The sequence below is a fragment of the Elephantulus edwardii genome, unplaced genomic scaffold, assembly GCF_000299155.1.
Source record: "Elephantulus edwardii isolate Elephantulus edwardi_28Jun2011 unplaced genomic scaffold, EleEdw1.0 scaffold00218, whole genome shotgun sequence".
Taxonomy (NCBI): Eukaryota; Metazoa; Chordata; class Mammalia; order Macroscelidea; family Macroscelididae; genus Elephantulus; species Elephantulus edwardii.
Genome location: NW_006399968.1, coordinates 2,641,949 through 2,664,250, shown reverse-complemented (window position 1 = coordinate 2,664,250; position 22,302 = coordinate 2,641,949). Strand labels below are relative to the sequence as shown.

The window sequence follows — 22,302 nt, the reverse complement described above, 5'->3', positions numbered from 1 at the left end:
CCCAGTTACTGTCAAGCCATCTCATCCTGCACTGTCCCTCCACGCTTCCAACTATGATGTCCCTCTCCAAGGACTGGTCCCTCTGGGCAACATGGCCAAAGTATGTTAGACAGAGCTTCAAAATCCTTGCCTCCAACAAGCAACCTGGTTTCACCATCTCCGACGAACTTGTTTGTTCTTTTAGCAGTCCATGGTATATTCAATACTCTTCTCCAGTATCACTACTCAAAGGCATTGATTTTTCACCATCCTTAGTCACTGTCCAGCTCTCTGATGCATAGTGGTTAACGGCAAAGACCATGGCCTGTATCAGGTGCACCTTAGTCTCTAGAATGGCATCACAGTTCTTCAGTACTCTGGAGAGGCCTGAACAGCAGATTCTCCCAATGCAATTCGTCTTTTGAGTTCCTGGCTACTGGTACTAAGAGTGTACATTATGGATCTAAGCAAACTGAAACTGTTAAAAACCTCAGTCTCTTCTTGTGTATCACGATGCTGCTAATTGGCCCAGGTGAGAATCTCTATTTTCTTGATGCTGAGCTTCAATCCATATTGAAGGCTGCAGTCCTTGACCTCCTGCAGCAGGAAAAGTTTCGCATCTGTTGTTTGCTGCCCCATTAGCAGACTACTGTTACTGGGGTGAGATCTCATTGTTGTTTTGATTTGCATCTCTAACTAGGAATTTCAAATATTTCTTCATGTGTTTGTTTGTCATCTGACTTTCTTCTCTGATGAAGTGGCTATTCATATCTTGTGTCCATTTTGGGAACGGGTTGTTTGCCTTTTTCTTGTTTAGGTTCTAGAGTATTCTACAAATTTTAGCTGTGAGTTCCTTATCAGAGATGTCATTGCCAAATATTTTCCCCAGTCTGTGGGCTTCCTTTTTTGAAAAGGTTTTTTATTTAACTAAAGTCTTGATTTTTACAAAAGTCCCACTCATCTCTTTCATCCTTTCCTGGTTGTAGGTTTTTTGTTATACTTTGAGGATTATTAATGCCACAGATTAAGGCTTCTAAAGTTGTCCCTAGTTTTTTTTCTGACGAATTTTTTTAATTTCTTTTTTAAAATTTATTATTAATTTCAATGAAAATTTACAGAGACTTTGGGTTTCCATTCATTCACTGTTGTACTTTTCTCCCCTCCCAACCCTCCCCCATAGTACACTACCCTCTTGGAAAAGTAAAAGAAAAATTCTTTCATTGTTTCACAATCCCTCCCCCCCAGGTCCACTCCACTATGCAGCCTTTGCTCTGGACTCGTGTCATGACAAAAATGCCTAATCACATATCCCTTTTAAACAGTTTTCTCTCTCATCTGTTTCAATGCAGTATACATTACTGAACCCATCTTTCTCACCCCAACCCCGATGTCAGTCCTGTTTTACAACAATGGCACCATGCAGTATTTGTCCTTTTGTAACAGAGATACTTCACTCAGCATAATGTCTTCCAGAGTCACCGATTTTGAATAATACTGCATGAGTTCCTTGTTTTTTACAGCGTAGTATATACAACAGCTTCTCTATCCATTTGTTTGTTGATGGGCACTTAGGTTGTTTCCAACTCCTGGCTATTGTGAACAAAGTTGCAATAAACATGGGTGTGAATATATCTGCTTGGATGTCAATTACGGTCTCTGTGGGGTGTATTCCCAGTAGTGGAATTGCTGGGTCAAATGGTATCTCTATTTGCAACTTTTTGAGAAAGCACCATACCGCCTTCCACAGGGGTTGCACCATTTTACACTGTCAGCAATAGTGAATAAGGGTTCCAGTTCCTCCACAACCTCGCCAGCATTTCTTGCTTGCTGTTCTGTTAAATTGTGCTATTCTGATTGGGGTGAGATGATATCTCATAGTTGTTTTAATCTGCATCTCTCTTAGAGTTAGGGATTTTGAACATTTCTTCATGTGCTTGTTAGCCATCTGAATGTCTTTTTTGGTGAAGTGTCTGTTCATATCCTGTGCCCATTGCTTGATTGGATTATTTACCTTTATCTTGTGGTGTTTTCTGAAGAATTTTACAGTCTTGGAAGACATTATGCTGCATGAAATATCTCAGTCATAAAAGAATATTGCAGAAAATCACTTATAAAATAGGATGGAGGGGAGTGAGGGAGGGAGGAGTAGGAAAATAATGGATAGACAATCAACACTAGACTGGAATAGGTGAGCTGTAGGGCTATAGGAAAGGAATGGATGATTAGATGTTATATATATGACAACAATCTGGAACAAGCCATGCATTACAAAGGGAAATAGGGGAGGGGGGAAAGGGGAAAAGGGTATCAATGAATGAATAGAAACCTATCCATTTTGTAAACTGTCACTAAGATAGCAATTTTTTTTAAAAAGTGGGAAAAGGTGAAAACATCTTAGTATTGTAATGAAAATGTAAGATCTCATACCCCCCCCCCACCCCTGCCATCCCAGCACTATTCTTTGCTATGACCCAATGCTGAACAGCCATACTGCCAGAAAACATCAGTACTGGAACCCTGCAAGAGAAAAATACAATTTCTTACTGTACTAGTGGAGAAAAGAAAGAGTCCGTGCCTCTGTGTATTTACAGTATAAATGGGCTACACTCATCTCTTTCATAGCACAAAACAAAGTTAATACATAATTAAAACATATCTGCAAATGGTTGCCTTAGGGAATTAAGAATTTAGGCTATAAAAAACTCAATTTCTTTTTAAAAAACCCAAAAACTATCTGATGTCTTAAAAATTATCACACATACAACTCAGCAGGAGAGGCAACACTGAGCCATTCTTCTATCACTAGTCATTGCCAGCAAGTCAGTCAGTCACCTGTCACTGCCAGTGAGTGAAAACCAATTCGTAACTGATACTTTAGGGGGTTCCCAAGGGAGAATGCCCATCTTTCTCCCATGAAGCTGCTGGTGGCTTCAAACTGCCACAGAGGTGCAGTGCAACTCCTTAGGCCACCAGAGCTTCCTTCTTTCTCTTACAGAAAGTTAATTTCTATCTTTGTAGAGTCAACAATTTCAATGACGATTCTGACGTGAAAGAATGGAAATGTTTGGCAGCAATATATTTAAAAAGGGGAAAATAAGGTGAGATAATACTCTTAACAAATTCCCTTCTATGGTAATGTCTAAATTATTTTATTATGCTAGAATTTTGCTGTGCTGAATCTATCTGCCTGTGAGGTTTTAAGTACCTTTTAATAGCACAGGAACTCACGTGCATATCTAAAAATGACTACATCTAAGTTCTGACTGGAGAAGAGTCTGTAAGTAGCAAACACCTCAAACCCACTGCTGTCAAAAAGTGGGATTGAGCGGCAATTCTCCCCAGGGTTTCTGTGACTGTAATCTCACAGCAGTGGCCAGTACACCAGTTTTGCTCTTGTGGCCACTGGGCCACTGGGCTTGCTCTTGTAACCACAAACCTTCATAATTAACTGAGGATCGGAGTAAATAGCTAGATAAGGTCAGATGAAGATCACATAGGACACATTTGAATTGTTTGGGGAAACACCCAATTTTGACTGGTAATTTTCTGTAAAAACTACAATATTCATAGTAAATATGTAATTCTGGAAAATAGTAATGGAGGTAACAGAAATCACTGTATATAAACCTTAAATGAAGAAAACTATAAGCTTTGAAACTCTCAGCAGAAATTTAAAAGTTGAAAATTGGTAAAAAGAAAGTAGAAGTTCACAGATTCAGAAAAATGAAGATATCATTATAAAAACTAAAGTGAAAAAGATTTTAAGTCAATTATTTTATTAAAAAATAAACAAAAAAAGCCCCAAATACCAAATTTAATGTGGTCTGCTTCCTTTTCTGAATGTTCAGTAAGCACTGACTAATACTTTAAACAAGGACACATGTCTTTTGATAAGGATTCAGAAAGAAGCAAAATGACCTCTGGAAAACACACACTCAAATTTTCTCTGAAGCAGTTTAATGAAAACTTCTGACAAAGTCTGCTGATTTATAACGCAAAATTAGTCCATTTAAAGTATAGCTCTAAAGCTGGGGTATTTTATTATTTTACCAAGACTAGACACACGTGTTTAGGTGGGGGGACAGTGAATGTACTGGTTATTTCTGTAAGGGAAGTGTCTTTCATCTGCTTGGTAAAATGCCTGTCTGTTAAATATTGTTCTAAAACTCAGCATACAAATTAAGACAGACTATGAAGAAGTGGCCATCCACTTCTGAAATGTAACAGGCCTGCAAAAATCCTATGTACAGCAGAGCACACTTTGACGAATAGACGAAAAGATACGGCTACTAAGGCTGAGCATTCAAATTTTGAAACACAAAGGAGGAGGAACAGCTTTAAGAAGAAACTAGTGATTGGCAGGTGAAATGTGAGAAGCATGAATGCAGGAAAACTAGACATTGTTAAGAAATAGAACACACAGATACTGACATATTATGTATTAGAGAAATGAGATGAATTGTCATGGGACATTTTGAATCAGACGATCATATGATCTATCCTGGAGACGAAAAGGTGAGAAAAACCTAGGCCAAGTGCCAATTATGGAAAAGACCATCAACTACTCATATGTAAGTTAAAATTAAAGCTAAAGAAGTTTAAATCATATCCACAGAAATCAAAATATGACTTGAGTCTATGCCCCGAATTTAAAAACCAACTCAGGAATAGGTTTGAGGCCTTGAACATTAATGAACAACGATCAGATCTATGGGAAGATATCATGAATATTGTTCTTGAAGAATGCAAAAAGTCATTACAAAGAAGACCAAAATGAATGTCAGAATAAACTGTGAACATTTCACTAGCATGTCGAGAAACCAAAACAAAGGGAAGAAATTAAGACGTCAAGGAGCTGAAGAGAAGATTTCAAAGGGTAACTCAGGAAGACAAGGCAAAGTGAAATGAAATGTGCAAGGAGCTGGAGTCAGAAAATCAAAAGGGCTGAACTTGCTCAACATTTCTCAAGCACAAATTCAAGGCATGAGTTGCAAAGCTTAGGGATGCTACGGACATTCGGGAAGCATTAAAAGATGGAAGGAGTATAAAGAGTCACTGTACCAAAAGGAACTGGCTGATACAGAAGAATTTCAAGAAACATATAATCAAGAGGCAATGGTAATGAAAGAGAAGTTCAGGCTGCTCTGAAGGACTTGGCAAAAAAAATAAAGGCCCAGGAATTGGTGGAATACCAACTGATGTATTTCAACAAACAGATTCTGCCTTGGATGTGCTCACCATGTTGTGCCAAGAAATCTGGAGGATAATTTCTTGGCCAACTGACTGGAAGAGATCCATATTTATTCCCATTCCAAAAAAAGGTGACCCCACAGAGTGTGGAAATAATCAAACAGTATCACTAATATCACACACTAGCAAAATCTGGCTGAAGATGATCTAGGAATGACTGGAACACTGCATTGATAAAGAACTATCAGAAATACAAGCTGGATTTAGAAGAGGTCAAGGCAACAGAGACATTACCGCCAATGTCAGATGGATCGTGGCAAAAAGCAAAGTACTCAAGGAATGTCTATCTATGTTTGACTACACAAAGGCATTTGACTGTATGGATCACAACAAATGGTGGCTAACCTTGAGGAAAATGGGAGTCCCAGAACACGTGATTGCACTTATGCGAAACCTGTACTTGAAACAGGAGGCAGTCCTCAGAACAAAGCATGGAAACACTGCATGTTTCAAAATTAGAAAAGGTGTGCGTCAGGGATGCATCCTGTCTCCATACCTTTTCAATCTATATGCAGAACAGAACATTCAGGAAGCTGGGCTTTGTAACAAGGAATTTAGCATCAAGATTGGCGGAAAACTCATCAAAAACCTACTTTATGCAGATGAAACAGCCCTGCTTGATGAAACAGAGTAAGACCTGAAGTGCCTGCTGCAAAAGGTCAAGGACTGTAGTCTTCAATATGGACTGAAGTTCAACATCAAGAAAACAAAGGGCAATTGGGGCCAACTGGCAGCATCATGATAGATGGAGAAGAGACTGTGGTTGTTAACAATTACAGCTTGCTCGGCTCCACAGATATCTCCAGAGTGCTGAAAAGTGATGATGTCAGTCTAGAGACTAAGGTGTGCCTAATCCAAGCCAAGGTCTTCACAATTACTTACTATGCATCAGAAAGTTGGACAACTAAGGAAGAATCAATGCCTTTGAATTGTGGTGCTGGAGAAGAGTCTTGAATATACCACGAGCTGCGAAGGAAACAAATAGGTCTGTCTTGCAGAAGGTGAAACCAAGTTTCTCCTTGGAGGCTAAGATTTTTGAAGCTCCATTTCACATACTTTGGGTACGTGGCCAGGAGAAACCAGTCCTCGGAGAAAGTTATCATGCTTGGAAGGGTAGATGGACAGCACAAAAGAGGAAGACCCCAGATGAGATGGACTGATAAAGTGACTGGGGCGATGGGGGTTGGTGTGTTAGAATCAGTGAGACTGGCTCAGTTTGGAAGGGCAAGGTTCAGAGCTGCTGGACATAGGGTCACTATGGGTCGCAGGTGACTCAATGGCACATAACAACAACAACTACTCATGAGTTGTATCATCTGCCTTACATAGGCTTCTGGTAAGTCTTCCGCTCTTGATGCCACATTCTTTTTTGTACACTCAACTTTCTCAAAATATTTGCTCAGCTCAGATTGAAAAAGTTAAGGTCAAAGAATACAACCACGACACACCATCCTTTCTGATTTTACACCATGCAGTGTTGTTCCCGTGCTTTATTTAGTTACTTGCCTCTTACTCTATGCCTAGGTTTTGCACGAGCACAACTAACTGTTCTGAGATTCTCATTCTCAATGTTATCTATAACTTGTTCTGATCTTAAATGCCTTTGCATAGTAAATCAGACTGGAGTTATGGGGGTAGGTGTGTCAGAGACAATAAGGTTGGCTCAGAGCAGAGTTCAGAGCTGTTGTACGTGGGGTCAGTATGAGCTGCAAACGGCTCAGTGACAAACAACAACAGCAAACAGCTTTGGGTATTCTCTCAGAGAATGTGCTGCTTTGGCAAAAAAAAAAAAAAGAAAAGAAAATCTGTCAAGGACCTTGCCAAAGGACCACTGCTCCAAAGGAGCAATGATGACAGTTTAATAGACCAAGGAACACCTTACTCAAGCTATTGTTTCCAATTACTTGCTATGAACTTGTAAGTTCAGAAAACGACAAAAGATAAATCGATGCCTTTGAGCTGTGGTGCTGGGGAACAGTACTGAATATCCCACAGACTAAACAAACAGGTCTGTCTTGGAGAAAATACAACAAGGCACTCTTTAAAGGAGAGGATGGTAAAGCTTCGTCTTAAATACTTTGGGCTTGTTGTCAGGAGGGGCCAGTCTTTGGAAAAGGACATCCTGCTTGAACAGGTAAAGGGCCACTGAAAAAGAGGAAGAGCATCTGCAAGATAAATTTACACAGTGACGGTGAAAGTGGGCTTGACTATATCAGCGATGATGAGATGGCACAGGATCGAGTAGAGGTTCAGATTCACTGTTCATGGAGTTGCTATAAGTCACAGGCAACATAACAGTACCTAATAACAAGATTCAGAGATGATGATGATGACTACGTTAAGAACTATTCTAGTATGAAGGCATTATGTAAAGACATGCTATGGAAATAAAAGGTAATTAATGTGAGCAAGATTTAACACTTGCTGCAGATCAAAGACTACAACCTTCAATATTGATTACATCTCAATATCAAGAAGACAAAAATCCTCACCACTGCATTAAGAGGCCACACATGATATATACAGTTTAGAAAAGACTGAAATTGCCAACAGTTTCATCTTACTTATATCTGCAATCAATACCTACGGTATAAGCAGCCAAGAAATCAAAAGATGTGTGGCACTGAGAAAGTCTGCTGTCAATAACCTCTTCAATGTGCTGAAAAGCAAAGGTGTCAGTTTTAAGACTAAGGTGTGTTTAATCCAAGCCACGATTCTTCCTACTGCTAGGCATCTGAAAGTTGAACAATGAATGACAGAAAAAGAATCGACGCCTTTTGAGTTGTGGTGTTGAGACAAGTAATGAATATCCCATGGACTGGCAGAAAAACAAACATGTCTTAGAAAAAGGGAAACCAGGGGGCTCCTTAGAGGCAAGGATGGTAAAACTTCATCTCACATACTTTGGATACATTGTCAGCAAGGGATGACCTTCGGCAAGTTAAACTGACATAATGAGTATAACAATTCACTCAAGTATTTAAGAGATGGTGAGGTATGGCAGGGTCCAAATTCATCATTTACAGGGAACCATGTTACTCTGAGTCTACAATGAAGACCTTTACCTTTGGATAAATTCTGTTCATTATGAGAGAATAAATGTGGAGGGTTTGTTAATTTGCTATTACTTCAGAATAGCTGCTTATCTCCTGAACAGAAAGAAATCAGGACATATCCTTTCTTTTACAATAAGTTTATTAGAAATTAAGAATACAGACCCTCACACATATACCTTTTTCACTATAGGTGAAAACATCACTATAGAGATGAATGCATCTATACAGATTTAAATAATTATTCTCAACTGTCAATCTCTGCTGCTGCAGAAACTGTTGGTACTAAAATAAAAAGGATTCTTGAGACAACATGGGATTAAGGACAATAACAGGGGTTCTCACTATACTACTAAAATTTTAAGAGATGGGGGAGAGCCAAGCTGTTTTTAAAATTTTTGTTCAAAGAGTTAAAACACCTGAAGCTGAATCACAAGGAAACAACTGAACAAATATAAACTTCAAGATAGTTTATACACCATCTGGTCTGGACTCTAAGCAAGCTAGTGGCAGGAAAGGATGGAAACATGGTGAGAATTTTTGAGATGAAGAGACTAAATGTAATTTATGATCCTTCACTAGATCTAGTAATCTCTATGCTAGAAAAAAAGGATGTTTGGGGGACAATTGGGGAGTTTGAATATGGGTTATATTGTTAAAATCTTTGAACTGAGACTGCATTTGGGGTAACTAAGGAGCCTTGAGTAATATGGTGTCACAATGAGTAATGAGTGGGGCTGTAAACATAAACGTCAGCTATTAGAATCATGAGTTTCCTCCTATAGATTTACAGCTTCAGAACACTGATGAAAGCTCAATGAGTCAGAATCTACTTGATGGCAATAGGATGATATGTTTATTACAGAAAAGAAATACTTACGGGTGAAACATCAATTTATCTGTGTATTATTTTCAAATGGTCAGTAAAATACACAGGATATGTGCATGGGAGAGAATGATGGGACAAAAAGTTAATAACTGGTCACAAAATAATTCTGAAAAATGAACAATGATTAAATCACAAACACAACCTTTTTTGCTCTTCTTTTATCCTTTTTATCTTCTCAGTGGATTCACGTTAATTTCCTTCACATATATGCATTCAATTTGCTTTCCACCACACTAATCTTTTATAAAAATTTTTTTCCCTTGTACAGACTGTTTATTTGTATTACTAGATTGGTAATTCTCAACTAGAATGATAAAAAAAAAATCTTGGCAAGCTTTAAAATTAAAGTCCTCACCTAGATAGATATTCACTGGGAAATCTATTTTCCCCAGTATTGCACTAGGAATGTCTGCAGTTAGGGACCTCTCCAAATTATTAAGGAGTAATGATCAGTTTGATGAGTTAGGTGTGTCTGATCAAGGCCATGGTTTTTCCAATCACTTGCTAGGCATCTGAGAGATGGAACAATGAATAAGGATGCCAGAAGAAGACTTGATGCCTTTGAGCTATGGTGTTAGAGAAGAGTACTGAACTTCCCATGGATGGTCAAAAGAACAAATAAGTCTCGGAGAAAGTGCAGCAAAGATGATCTGGGACTATTCTTTGGAACATGATATGCTCAGAAAGGTCGACAATTGTGCTGAAGGAAGGAAGACCCTTAACCAGGTAGATTGACGGGGTAATTGCTGCAATTGGCTCTAATGTGTCAGGAAGTGTGAGAACGGAACAGGATAGGACTGGGTTCAGATCTGTTGTTCATAGGATCATTTTGGGCTGTATTTGACTCAACAGCACCTAACAACAACCACCTAGATATTCATTTGGGAAAAATGGCAAAATAATTTTGGTTATCAACTTGAGGGGCAGAGGGAACCTGGAAGTTAGCTTCCTGAACTCCTACTTTAATTTACTTCTTAAAGAATTACTTTTGCAGGCAGAGACTGATCAAACATGCAATCAATATGTGTCAGTAATAATGGGTAACTGGACTGCAAAAGTTGGAAATCAAGAAGGATCAGCAGTTGAAAACATGGATTTGGTGATAGAAATTAAGCCGGAGATAGAATGATAGAATTTTGCACAATCAATGACTTATTCATTGCAAATACATTTTATAAGAAACACAAATGCAGACTATACACATAGATTTCACCTGATGGTATGAATAGGAATCAGGCTGATTACATCTGTGGAATCGCTGGAGAAGCCCACATCTGCTTTGAAAACTAGGCCTGGTGCTGACTGTGGAACAGACCACCAACTATTCATATACAAGTACAAGATGAAGCTGAGGAAAATTACATCAAGTCCACAGGAACCAAAATTTGACCTTGAGTCTATCCCACCTGAATTTCAAAACCATCTCAGGAACAGGTTTGAGGTCTTAAGACACTGATGAGCGAAGACCGGATGAGCTGTGGGAGAATACCAAGAATATCATCCAGGAAGAATGAAAAAGGTAACAAATACAGAGGAAGACAAGACCAAGATGGATGTCAGAAGAAACACTAGATATTGCAATGGCTGAGAAGCCAAAGTAAAGGGAAGAAATCAAGATATTAAGGAGTTGAACAGAAGATTCAGAGGGCAGCGTAAAGTATTACAATGAAATGTGCAAGGAGCTGGAGTCAGAAAATCTAAAGGGCCGAACTTGCTCAGCATTTCTTAAGCTGAAGGAACTAAAGAACAAATTCAAACCTCAAGTTGCAATACTTAAGGATGCTTTGGGCAGAGTATTAAATGATCCAGGAAGCATTAAAAGAAGATGGAAAGAGTATATAGAATCACCATACCAAAAGGAATTGGTGGACACAGAAGAATTTCATGAAAACAACGTATGAGTAAGAGCCTGTGACAATGAAGGAGGAAGTTCAAGCTGCTCTGAAAGAACTAGCAAAAAACAAGGCTCCAGGAATTGATGGCAAACCAATTGACATATTTCAACAAACAGAAGTTGCCCTGGATGTGTTCACCAAGTTGTGCCAAGAAATCTGGGGGACAACTACCTGGCCTACTGACTGGAAGAGATCTATACTTGTTCCCATTCCAAAGAAAAGTGATCTGACAGAGTGTGGAAATTATCGAACATTATCATTGATATCACATGCAAGAAAGTTTCTGCTGAAGATTATAAAAAACTTAAACAGCACAGCAACAGAGAACTGCCTGAAGTACAGGCTGGATTTAGAAGAGGCCGTGGCACTAGGGATATTATACCTAATGTCAGATGGATCTTGGCTGAAAGCAGAGAGTACCAGAGGAATGTTTATGTGTTTCATTGACTATGCAAAGGTATTTGTCTGTGTGGATCACAACAAACTGTGGCTACTCTGAGAAGAATGAGAATTCTAGAACATTTGATTGTGCTTATGCGAAACTTATACTTGGACCAGGAAGCAGTCATCAGAACAGAGCAAGGAAACACTGCATGATTCAAAACTGGGAAGGGTGTGCGTCAAGGATGTGTCCTATCCCCAATCTTTTCAATCTATATGTGGAACAGATTATCTGGGAGTTTGGGCTCTAAGGGGAGAAATGTGGCATCAGGACTGAAGGTAGACTCAACAACAATCTGTGTTATGCAGATGACTCAACCCTGCTTTCTGAAATTGAGGAGGACCTGAAGTGCTTGCTGCAGAAGGTCAAGGACTTCAGCCTTAAATATGGATTGAAGCTCAGCATCAAGAAAACAAAAAGTCTCACCACTGGTCTAATTGGCAGCATCATGGTGGATGATGAAGAGATAGCGACTGTTGGCGGTTTCAGTTTGCTTGGCTCTACAATCAACACTCTTGGTACCAGCAGCCAGGAAATTAAAAGACCAATTGCATTGGGCAAGTCTACTGTCAGAGACCTCTCCGAGGAACTGAGGAACAAGGATGTCAGTCTGGAGACTAAGGTGTGCTTGATTCAAGCCATGCTCTTTGCCATTACTTGCTACACATCAGAGAGCTTGATGACAGAAGGAGAGTTGATGCCTTTGAACTTTTGTGCTAAAGAAGTGTACTGAATTTACCATGGACTGCTGGCTCTGTCTGACATACTTTGGACATGCTGTAAGGCAGGATCAGTCTTTGGGAAGGGACGTCATGCTTGGGAGGGTGGAGGGACAGCACAGGAGGGGAAGATGCTTGATGAGATGGTTTGATTCTGTCACTGGAATAATGGGAATAGGTGTTTTGAAGAAGTCAGTAAGACTGGCAAGAGATAGAGTAGGGTTCTGGGCTGTTGTACATAGGGTAGGTGTTTTGAAGTCAGTAAGATTGGCAAGAGATAGAGCAGGGTTTCGGCCTGCTGTACACAGGGTTGCTATGAGTCACAAGCAACTTGAGATGGCACATAACAACTACTTTAAAAGTCATCATTATTATTTGGTTATTTTTATAAGAAACCATATGTATCATTATCCTTCTTATCAGTACAGGCATGCATTGTTTTATTGTGCTTCACAGATATATCTATATTTTTTTTAAAAAATGGAAAGTTTGTGGCAACCCTGTATAAAGCCAGTCTATCAGTGTCATTTTCCCACAGCAAGTGCACATTTTGTGTCTGTGTCCCATTTTGCCAATTTTCGCTTGTTCATACTACTCCTGCACTCTTAATAGCCTTCAGAACAAATGGGAACTAAACTCATGACAAAGCTGAGATACGCCCATTCAGGAACTAAGTGCTAATCCTAATGGTGTCCTGAAACACTGCTGTATTTACTAGGTATTAACGCATGAAGTATGTCTTGAAGGCACAGATATTTTCTAGGAGAGAGAAACAAAGAAGAGGCTATAGGTATAAAACAAAATGCAACATGTTTCAGGATGTTTAGGAAATTAGATAACTTGATATTTCTTTCAACCAAACTTAAGGGTTGGATATAAGTAGGTGATTGCTGTGTACCATCAATTCAGAACCGACTCATAGCTGACCCAACAGTGAAATTTCAGAGGCTGTGAATCACACAGGAGTATCTTTGTCCTGCAGAGCAGGACTCAAACAGTGTGCCTTTGGGTTGACAGTCCTATTCCTTATCACTATGCCACCAGAGCCTTGCAACATGCTCAAAGTATGTCAGACAGCCTCAGAATCTTTGCCTCCAAGGAGCAGACTGGTTTCACACTCTCCAGACCCTCGATTAGATTGACTCAGTGACTGGAGTAATGGGGGTAGGTATTTTGGAGACAAGTAAGGCTGGCTCAGGATAGAGCATGGTTCAGAGCTGTTGTACATAGGGGCACTATGAGTCATAGGCAACTCAATGGCATGTACCACCACCACCACCACCACCACCACCACCACCACTGGAGCTAAGTGAACTAATTCAGTCTCAATAGGGACAAATACTGTATTGGGCCATTACTGTAGAAACAGAAAGATAATTAAGCATGTCTGAGGATCCAAGGGGAGGAGAGTAAGAGCAGAGGGCCGAAGATGGGCAGGGAGGAAATATTAAGGTCACACAATTTGTTGGGTGGGAGGAGAGGTAGATAAAGGAAATAGAGAGATCTAGCAGGGATCTGGACAGAAAGAGTAATGGTAGGCAAAGTTCAACAGTGATTAATTTTATAAAAGGTAATGAATAGGAGTATGAAACACAATGAATGAAGAAGAGTGTGAAACACAAGGTATATGAATTCTGTAAGCAAGGCAATAGAAAATAAAATTTTATTTTTTATTAAAAAAAAAAGTAGGTAGTTGGGAGAAATCTCTACCAAAAGATATTGTTCCACCTCTATTCCAAAAAAATCATGCAATCAATGGATTAATAATTGGTTTCTTATGAAGTGGTGACAGAAGACAGAATACAGATACTTTTGTGTTTGGGGTTGTCTTCCTTTAAATAAAGATTTTCCTGGTGGTACAGATGGTTAGCTGAGCTAGGCTGCTGAATAAAAGATTATAGGTTTGAGTTCACTAAGAAGCACTTTGGTTTAACAAACATACTTAAAAAAAAAAAAAACCCCAAAAACAAAAAAAACCAAAACACTAAAAACAAAATCCCGACCCTTGAAAAGTATATGGATCAAAGAGAAAAAGCAAACTGTGGGAGAGGGGCAGAAGGAAAGTGCAACAATGAATGAATGGAAATCCAAACTCTCTGTAAACTTTCATTAAAACTAAAAATAAAATTAAAAGAAAAAAGAAAAAGAAAAGCATATGGAACACAGTTTGTAGACACAGAGTTCTATTGATCAAATCAACTTCATAGCAACTGGCTTTAAATTAAAGGAGTTGAAGGAAGAGAAAAACCATTAACTAATCTAGGACATCTAAAACATCATATATCCAAATTGAAATTGATCATAATCCTTTTAAATTACCCTTTTCCAATTATGTCACTGATTTATATTCCTTTTTTCTGTTGCTGGGAGTAGTATTCTTTATTTACTAAATGGATAAAATCATACTGTCTATGGAAAATTTTTTTCTGATTAAATACTTCTGATTAAGCTCAATATGCTCATATTTACTGTCTTTGCTCAGAAATAACAATGTGCAAGGGTTATTGATTAAACCCATTCTTCACTCTGAGACAGAATGAACAAGAATGGATTGTTCACAAGATGATGTAATTTTTTATCTGTACATAAGTACCTTTTCAATAATCTCAAAAGCACAAATAATCCATAATACAACAATGTAGTCTCTAAGTGGAGATGACTGAGATTCTAACATCTTTTGGGGAGAATGGCTATCTGTGAGGCCAGTCTCTGAAAAATCCCCAAAACCAGTTCTTCCATCTCCTTTCCCTTCTATATATGTCACTTTGTAACACTCTCAAGGAAAAGTTGTGAAAGGAATGATAATTTTTCCAGGTTAGAATTCTGAATCTAACATTGGGTCAAATCCAACATTTGACCACTCAAGATTTTCAAGGTTCCATTAAGTTTTTAACAGGAGCTCCACATGAATTACAAAGGAAAACAACTTGGGAGTGTCAAGTATCTTTTAAAAGTCCTTCCAACTTACTTTCTTAGTGTAGAAACTCTGAGCCCATAAGCCAAAGCCACAGATTCACTGCCAGTGATGAGGTATTCTTTAATTTTAGGACCCACTTTCTAACCTTTTCCACTTGTTTCAAAGTTTCTTATGCACCTGTCAAGGGAGGGGTCAAGCGACATAGTAATGCTATATCAGCACAATTTTTATCTGTTTTACTAGAAAAAATACTCAAAGTACATGTTTTGTTATTTAAAAAGTTTTGCTCAAGGCATTTTACATATATTGAGGGAATTAATTATTAAAGGAACTATTGCTGTGTAACAGGATTTCTAAGCGTTAAGTGTCATTTTAGAGTCATGATCAATGGCAGAAAAACAAAAAATTATAAACTTCCTAACAATTCAGAGTTTCTTTGACTACTACTAGGTTAGAGATTCAAATTTCAATTATTCAAGGTAACAAGTAGCAAAAATCATAATTAATTAAACTGACAAATAATTCAAAATCTATCTAGCAAGGTAAAGCAAATAATTTAAAGAAAATGCTGAGTAAAAAGTGTTAGAAAAAAAGAGTTGAGGAAGAGAAGGGAGGAAAGAAGTGAGGGGGAATAAGAGAGAGAAAAAGAAAGTCAGTCTGTCTCAAGTAGTGAACAGACCTTTATTAGTAGGCCTAAGAGGGACACCAGGTTAGAGCAGAGATAATCAGAACAGTTTCCCTTTTTAGGAGCTTTCTGGGACACCTAAAGAGCATATTAGTTTGCTCTGGAATTTGTGGGCAGGGGTCCTGTCAATGTGTGATCCAGCCTAGGGCCTTATCAGGATCCAGGATCCTCATTTTTTTTTTCAAATCAGGTTTTTTAGAAGAACAGTCAGTCCTGAGAATAAGGCCTGAGGATAGCTGACATTCTTCATTCTAAAGTACAGGTACTTATGTACTTACAGTCTAGTTTAGGAACTAACAGTTATGAACTTCTAATAAGGCAAGATAAAAATAAAACAACTGAACAAAACAGAAAGAAGCCCAGCAGCTACCAAATTACTAATGTTGTTAGGATGCTGCTGAGATGGAACCAACTCAAATCAGAAAAGACCCACAGCTGGTGGGTTTTCAGGGACAGTAAACCGCACAGGAGGAGACTGTCCATCCTTCTCCTAAGGGGTAGCTGGTGGATTCAAACTGCAAGTCTTAAGATTGAAAGCACAGCTCTTTAGCACTAGGCCATGCAAGTTCCCTACACCAAGCCTTAAATTCACCTAAAAAAACTCCAAAATTCTGACAAAGAGAATCACATTTTACAGACCAGACTAAATTTCTTGATATATTTCCCCGTACAAACAATTCTAAGTATAAAGGGCAATAAGGCCCTTTACTACTGTCCCCAAGATACCACGCTCATAAAGATTCACAATTAATGATGACATCTAGTGGTAAGAAAACACATTTTCCTTATGTTACCTGAATTATACCTAACAGCAAATCTAAAACGAAAGACATTTCCAAACCCTCACAAAAGATTAATTAAACCATTTAATAACCATCTACCAATTCTAAGCAAAGAAGGGATAAGAGAATAGTTTTCCATTACTAACAAAGATGCAATGCTACCTCTGCAAACAAGCCTGGCTGTAAAATTTTACCCTAAGGGACATGGTCAGGAAGAACTCCTTATGAACAATCTGTTTGAAAATACAAACGTGTACCCTTAAATGGCTAGACAGATGACTATTTTAAAAGAGCTGGATATTTCACTTGAAAGATGTAACAATAAATTCTGGAAGGTGTTTTATTAAATGTCCCTTAGGCCAGGCTGGTAAGTTCTCCATTAAAAATGTTCTTCAATTTTAAAAACGAAATGGCTCACAAGCAAGAAAACACAGATATCCTTAACACTTGGAAAACTGAATTGTGACCATTCCAAGCTTTACAATGCTTTTGTCTTTCTGAATGGTTCAACTCAAACAAATGTCATGCCTGGTTTCCAGACACTCCTACAAATGCAGAAAGTGAATCTATATCTAAGAGGAAAAGGTTATTCATTCTCTGGACACACTGGAAAGAACATTTCAAGCTGTAGCTTGAAATATGAAGTTTTCAATGGAATTATGAATCCTGAAGACTAGCATGGTCGAGCCATTATGCTGATTAGGAAGAAAAACCTGGTTATCAGTTTGAATTAAGTTTGTTACGTTTTCTTTAAAATGTATGATTTCCTTTAAAAAATGCCATTAAAATAAGCTCTCAACGGGAGGTGTGCTTCCCAAACACTGATGAATAAAACACACCACACTCAGAAAAATGTCCTTGTCCCCTTAAAAACTAACTGATCACAGAACAAGTTATCACTTCGAAATGTCCACCACCTTCAACCTCTCTCAGCCCCTCAAGTCACCGAAAGCAAGCAAAACACCTGACGGAACACTTACCCAACCTCTGGGGAGAAGCCTATGAATTCTAAACATCATGGACTGCGCTAGCACGGTGCTAAGGTATGAAAACTAGTGAGAGGCAGTACGTGAAGCACTCGGTAGAAGATTTGCCAGCAAGAAAGGACAGGTAAGTGTCCAGGGGGCAAGTAGCTTCACGTGACCTAAGAGTCAAGGAGTGAAGGCGGTTAGGGGCAGAGAGGCTGAAGTTTAGTGGTCATTTCCCAGGGCCTCCTGGTCACTAAGGAGGTGGGTCACGGGGAGGCGATGGAGTTCCAATCCCCCACCTGAGCCCCGGGCTTTGGGTGACCCGCCTAACGCTGCTTTCTGCACAGGAAACTTGCGTGTATGGGGACAATAGCTCGTGGGCGAGGACCGCTACTTCGGGTCTCCTCCCCGCGGCTGTCCCGGGGCTGGACGGTGGGCGCCGACAGCGAGGTGCCCAGGGAGGACTCCTCCACCGGCCCCCCCAGCCCGTTTCCGGGTGGGGGCACCGGGGTCTCCCTTCAAGCCGGGCTCCCTGCTCGCCTTGCAGTGGAAAGTGGGGTCCCAGCCCTAAACAAAGGGACGCGGCCCACTCCGCTGACAGATGCCAAGGGAGCTTGGGGCGGCCGGGCTCTCCAGAGGCCCCATCCCCGGGGACAGCGCACCCCTCGTCTCTTCCTCCTCAGACCTCGCCGGGGGACAGGGCGAGGGATCCCGCAGGGCTGGGGGGCCTCACCAAGCGGAGCTGGCTGATTTCGTCGTAGGACATAAAGCTGAGGATGTTCTCGATGGCTACGATGGGCAACGCCACCAGCGTGTTGTTTTGAGGCAGCTGGTCGGGAGCAAGTACCGGGGTTGGGGGTGCCTGGGAGCCTGGGTGCGAAGGCTGGGGCGGGGGCACAGAGGGCTGTCGCTGGGCAGAGCCGGCGGTCGAACAGGAGCCGCCGTCGCCGTGGCCGCCGCCTCCTTCCTCAACCATTCGCTCCTCCGACGCGGCCGCCATCTTGGGAGTTTGATTCCCTCCTTCCACTGCAAGGGGAACGGAGGCGCTTCCTGTGCGTCACTTCCGCCTCCCCTGCGCGCGCCGCCGTCCAGAGGCGCCATTGGGAAGGGGGCGGAGCCTATGAGATGAGTGACAGGGAGAGACCGCAAAGGAAGAAGCATCCTGCCAGAAGATGCTCCTTACAGGGTCTTTTTCTCTACAGTTGGAAACGACTTGAGGATAAAGGGATCCTAACTGTTGAAGTAAACTAAATAAATAAAGGTGCAGTTTTCTTCAAGAACTTCCTGACAAAGGGCAATAAAATAATATTGCCGTGAATTGTAGGGGGACTGATGAAGCTAGACAATCACCATTTTCAAGCACAGTAATGATTGACTTGTTGTTGGTATGTGCCCTCAAGGCCCTTGTAATTCACAACGATACTATGCACAATAGCTCTGAACCCTGCTCTATCCTGAGCCAGTCTCACTGTCTCCGAAACACCTACCCCATTACCCCAGTCACTGTCAACCCATCTCATCCAGGGTTTTCCTTTCCTGCGCAGTCCCTCCACCCTTCCAAGCATGATGTCCCCTTACAAGGACTGGTTCCTTTGCTCAACATGTCCAAAGCATGTAAGATGGAGATTCAAAATCCTTGTTTCCGAGGAACAACTTGGTTTCACCCTCTTCAGGACAGACCTGTTTGTTCTCTTGGCAGTTCATGGTATGTTTAGTATTCTCCAGCACCACAACTCAAAAGCATCCATTCTTCTTCTGTCATCCTTATTTATGGTCCAGCTCTCTGATGGATTGCAAGTGATTATAAAGACTGTGTCCTGGATCAGGTGCATCTTAGTCTCCTGACTGACATCCTTGCTCTTCAGCACTCTGGAGAGGTCCCTGACAGCAGATTTTCCCAGTGCAATTCGTTTTTTAATTTCCTGACTGCTAGAGCCAAGAGCGTTGATTGTGGAACCAAGCAAGCTGAAATTGTTAACAATCTCAATCTTTTCTTCATCTATCATGATGCTGTCTATTGGCCCAGTGGTGAGAATCTTTGTTTTCTTGATATTGAGCTTCAATCCACATAGGAGACTGCAGTCCTTGACCTTCTGCAGCAAATTCTTCAGGTCCTCCTCAGTCTCAGCAAGCAAGGTTGTGTTATCTGCATAACATAGGTTGTTGATGAATCTTCCTCCAATTCTGATGCTACATTCTTCCTTGTAAAGTCCATCTTCCCAGAAGATCTATTCAGCATTTAGATTTTTCAGGTATGGAGACAGGATCCATCTGTGATGCACTCCTTTCCTGATTTTGAACTAGTTCTGATGACTCCTTCCTGGTCCAACGATAGGTTTCTTATGAGCACAACTAAGTGTTCTGGGATTCCTATTCTTCTCAAGGTTAGCCATAATTTGATATGATCCCTGCAGTCAAATACCTTTGCATAGTCAATGAAACAAAGATAGACATTCCTTTGGTACTCTCTGCTTTGAGCCAAGATCCATATGACATTGGCTATGATGTCCACAGTGCTATGGCTTCTCCTAAACCCAGTTCATATTTCTGGTAGTTCTCTGTCAAGTATTGTTCCAATCATTTTTGTTTAATCCTCCACAAGACTTTACTTCTGTGTGATATTGGTGATATTGTTCAATAATTTCCACACTCTGATGGATCACCTCTTTTTGAAATGGGAATAAAGATGAATCTCTTCCAGTCAGTTGGCCAGGTAGTTGTCCTCCAGATTTCCTGGTACAACCTGTTAAGCATTTCCAGGGCTGCATCTGTATATTAGAATGTGTCAGCTGGTATTCTATCAATTCCAGGGCCTTATTTTTTAAATTCCTACAGAGCGGCTCGAATTTCCTTCTTCATCACCATTGCCTTTTGGTCATATATTGATTCTTTAAATTCTCCTGTATGAGCCAATTCTTTTTGATACAGTGACTATACTCCTTCCCTCTTCTTTTAATGCCTCCTGGATAATTCAGTATTCTGCCCATAGCATCTTTAAGTATTGCAACTTGAGACTTGAATTTGCTCGTCAGTTCCTTCAGTTTAAGAAATGCCAACTGAGTTTGTCTCTTTTGGTTTTCTGATTTCAGGTCTTTGCACATTTCATTATAGAATTTTGCTTTGTCTTCTTGAGCTGCCCTTTGAAATTTTCTGTTCAGCTCCTTAACCTCCTAATTCTTTCCCTTTGCCTTGGCTTCTCAGTGCTCCAGTGCAATATTCAGAGTCTCTTCTTATATCCATCTCAGTTTTTTTCTTTGTCATTTGTCTTTGTAATGATTTTTTGCATTCTTTCATGAATGATATTTTTACTATCCTCCCACAGCTCATTTGGTCTTCGTTCATTAGTGTCCAAGGCCTCAAACCTGTTCTAAAGATGGTTTTTAAATTCATGTGGGATAGACTCAAGGTCAAATTTTGGTTCTTGTGGATTTGATTTAATACACTTTAGCTTCAATTTAAACTTGAATAAAATTACTTAATGATCTGCTAGGCAAATAAAAATGTTGTTGGTAGGTGCCTTCAAACCGAGTATGGCTGATAGTGACCCTATGAACAACAGATATGAATCCTGTCATGTCCTGAGCCATTCTCACAATCAATGACACATGCTCGAGCCCATTCCTGCAGTCACTATGTCTATCCATCTCAATAAGGGTATTCCCTCTTTCACTGACCACCTTTCCAAGCATGATGTCCCTTTCCAAGGAATAGCCTTTCCTAGAAACATGCCCAAAGTATATAAGACCATCCTTTCCTCCAAGGAATATGCTGGTAGTACCTTTTCCAAGATATATCTGTGTGCTTCTTTGTCAGTCCATGGGATGGTTAGTGCTCTTCTCCAGCACCACAGTTCAATGGCATTGATCCTTCTTCTGTGATCCTTATTCATTCTCCGGCTGTCAGATGAAGGTGATTGAGAAGACCATGGCTTGAATCAGGTGCACGTTAGTCCTCAAACTGATATAATTATTTTCTTAGTAAAAACTTATGTTTATGATATAGATCACAACATGAATGAACCTTTAAAAGGGCTGACAACCCAGTTTGTATGATTCTATTTCTTTGAAGTGTCAAGAATTGATAATCAATAATGATAGAAGACTCTTGCTGGCAATGAGCTGGAGAAAGGGAACTAGGAAGTAAATAAATATAGTCATGATAGTTGCTTAACTTTGTATCCTAAAAATTATTGAATTTTAAAAATAGTGAATTTTATAAAATATGAATTACCTAAGAAAATAATTGATTTAGGGAAAAAATTGTAAAAAAGATGTTAAAACAAGAATTCAAAAAGATCAAGAAAAGACACCACCAAAATAGAAAACTATAGGCCAATACCTCTCATGAGCATTGATGCAAAAATCCTGAATAAAATACTGGCAAATAGAATCCAACAATACATCAAAGAAATAATTAACCATGATCAAGTGGGATTCATAACAGGTATGCAAGGATGGTTCAACATAAGGAAAACAATTAACATAATTCATCACATTAACAAAGCAAAGAATAAGAACCACATGATCCTATCAATTGATGCAGGAAAGGCCTTTGACAAAATCCAACACCCTTTCCTAATGAAAACACTCAATAAAATAGGACTAGAGGGGAATTTCTTCAACATAGTAAAAAGTATTTATGAAAACCCAAGAGCCAACATTGTTCTCAATGGAGAGAGGTTAAAGGCATTCCCTTTAAGAACAGGAACTAGGCAAGGATGCCC

At 39.8% G+C, this 22,302-nt stretch overlaps 1 protein-coding gene across 1 annotated transcript in view; it reads right to left on the bottom strand.

The window, feature by feature from the left end:
• Positions 1 to 18,579, bottom strand: part of LOC102859377 (F-box only protein 28-like) — a 49,977-nt gene extending 31,398 nt beyond the window's left edge. Inside the window, exon 1 of the mRNA XM_006898059.1 lies at positions 18,313 to 18,579. Within this exon, the coding sequence (XP_006898121.1) occupies positions 18,313 to 18,579 (267 nt within the window). The remainder of the gene's footprint in view (positions 1 to 18,312) is intronic.
• Positions 18,580 to 22,302: the final 3,723 nt, after the last annotated feature.